At 37.7% G+C, this 2,427-nt stretch overlaps 1 protein-coding gene across 1 annotated transcript in view; it reads right to left on the bottom strand.

The window, feature by feature from the left end:
- adamts9 (ADAM metallopeptidase with thrombospondin type 1 motif, 9) overlaps positions 1 to 2,427 on the bottom strand; it is a gene marked incomplete in the record, with an annotated part of 62,562 nt that overhangs the window by 33,374 nt on the left and 26,761 nt on the right. Inside the window, 1 exon segment of the mRNA XM_014009865.1 lies at positions 1,336 to 1,455. Within this exon segment, the coding sequence (XP_013865319.1) occupies positions 1,336 to 1,455 (120 nt within the window).

The raw sequence follows: 2,427 nt of genomic DNA, 5'->3' as shown, positions 1-2,427 counted from the left end.
GTATAAACAACTGTGTTAAATCATTTTCATTTATTCAGAAGACACAGCATCGCGCACCGTACACCCCCCCCCCAGCGAATTTTGTTTGTATCTGAAAAAATCTTAGAATATGAAAACATTGGTGAATGCCACAAATTCTCCTAAATCACTCGTACGCACAACTTAAGAACAAATCTGTACGTACGAACGGTTCTTGCATGAGGCCCAATGTCCCTATAGAGACATTTGACTCAATTTTTTTCTATCTATATGAATAAACTAGTGTTCAAAAGATGACTGTAATGATCATTTCATTATGTAAATTAAATAAATAAAAACTGATCAACATATGTACGTATAATCTGAATAAAGATGCACCCTCACAGGATAGTTCCTTTCTGAATAACATTAAAAAGCCGTTCTCTCTGGATATGTAAGACGTTTTTTTTATTATCTGAAAAAAATAAAATAAAATAAAATAAAATAAAAATGGGAAATCGGAAAATAAAAAATCTAACTTAAAAAAAACTTAACAACTGGACTTCTGATCTTCAAATGAATATTTTTCACTTCCCACCTGGAAGAGCATGTGGAGTTTCAAGCCTTAAACATTCATATTTTGGACGAAGACAGAGAGTGGAGGGCAAAATAAGCCATTTATGGTAAACCAGAAAAAAAACAACTTCAAATACAGGAGGAGGTCTCTGATTTCAGCTTTTTAATTTCCTCTTGACGTGATGTTTTTAAGCAACACAGAACGTTTCTGTCTTCCCTTTGTGTTCGCGACAACAGCGAGTGTGATACAAAGCCTGATACAAAGTCAGTTACCCTGTAATTTACAGCAGCACTCGTGTGACCGAAGCATCTCTGTGTGAGCCAGGTAAACACAGACTCTAATCACTGTCCAGTGGGAGGGGAGTGAGATTAATCTGCACGTAAACCTTGCTTAAACCGAGGAACCTGTAAAGTTTGAAGCTCCCTGAGTGGAAAGCACAACGTCTTCAACTACAGATTACAAGGTCTTTTTGTTTATTACTAGCAATTTTTCTGTATCTTTTGTGAATAAATTTCTCTTATAAGATATTAWAAGATTTAACTGTATATTTTCTGTCAATCAAAGATAATAAATCCAGTTGTCTGGGACCATTTCAGTTCTGGTTTATTTAATTTTAGACTCGGATTTGACAGCCATGTGTTTTTATATGAGGATGATCAGGGTGGAATAAGACTTCCTTTAGTGTTCATCTCACAAGATCAAATCAGACAGGTTAGRTTTGCATTATTGAAAGAACCAGGCAGTCTCGTGTTTACGTCTGTCTCTGGAGTGTCTGTGTGGTAAGGACATTTCCTCCTCACCTGGGTATCTGTTGGGCGTGTGGCAGCATTGCAGTCAGCGTCATCCACGACGGCACCGTAGGAGCCCACCACACACTTCACTGCTCGCATCTGGTAGCCTGGCCCACAAGAGGTAGTGCACTGGATTYAGTGGAAGCAAAAAGAGGGAGTGGAGTGGAAACATTACTAACAAGCAAAAGCAGGGAATGGTTTGTTTAAGGTGACAAGTAAGCTAATGTACTTCATGCTAACATGATTTATTTTTTTAAATAGTACAGAATTAAAGTCACTAATACACATCGTAGTGGTTGGTCTTCCTCTGTACCTAAGCCTGCACTTGTTTCAGGCTCAGTTGCTTCAGTGAAACACAGTCAAACTTGTGTGGCGGCAGCTTTAGCTACCATTTGTCCACGCTTCATTAAGCCGCTTCAAATGCACCTTAACGTGCACACATCCTCTGATGGGAAGCGCTGAAATAGTTCACATTTTTCCGGGTGTTAGTGTGCACAAACTGAGAATGCACGCAGACACTGCGCTGAAAACATCACGTATAAAAGGCCTTTTATGACCAAGTTCTTTAGACAGACACTGTCCATATCTCCTGCGCTGTTATTCTTGGAAAGAGGGCAGTAATGAGGTGGGAGGGGCTGTCTGTGCTGMACAATGAGCTGACTTTATCTGTGTCCTCCTCGTGGTTTACATGTGGGGAGAAATCATCAGAACAGAAAATAAGATCAGAGGTAGTTCTATTTATAAACTTTAAAAAAAAAAGCAGGTGAGATGTCCTCTTTAAATGCTCTGGATAAAAATGGCATTTCTAATGTTTTCACTGACTGTTGGGTGATTGTTAAAACTGATTGTTTTTTTCTTTTTTTCTATCTAGACAACAGAATTATTCTAACATAGATAATATATTTTAATTAAATTGTTCAAATGGGCCACAGTCTAGTCTTATATTAGAACTGAAGTTAAACTTTTTATTTTTTGAGTCCATCAGCAAAATTATTCATATTTCTTACATTTCATACATGTGAGGGTGGTTGAGCCTTATTAAGGAAATACTGAAGAAAAAAAACATGTTGGACTTGCAGTTCATTTTATTCGGAACTGGAA

This window comes from Austrofundulus limnaeus, unplaced genomic scaffold (assembly GCF_001266775.1).
Source record: "Austrofundulus limnaeus strain Quisiro unplaced genomic scaffold, Austrofundulus_limnaeus-1.0 Scaffold62, whole genome shotgun sequence".
NCBI classification, from domain to species: domain Eukaryota; kingdom Metazoa; phylum Chordata; class Actinopteri; order Cyprinodontiformes; family Rivulidae; genus Austrofundulus; species Austrofundulus limnaeus.
This window is presented reverse-complemented; position numbering and strand designations above follow the sequence as displayed.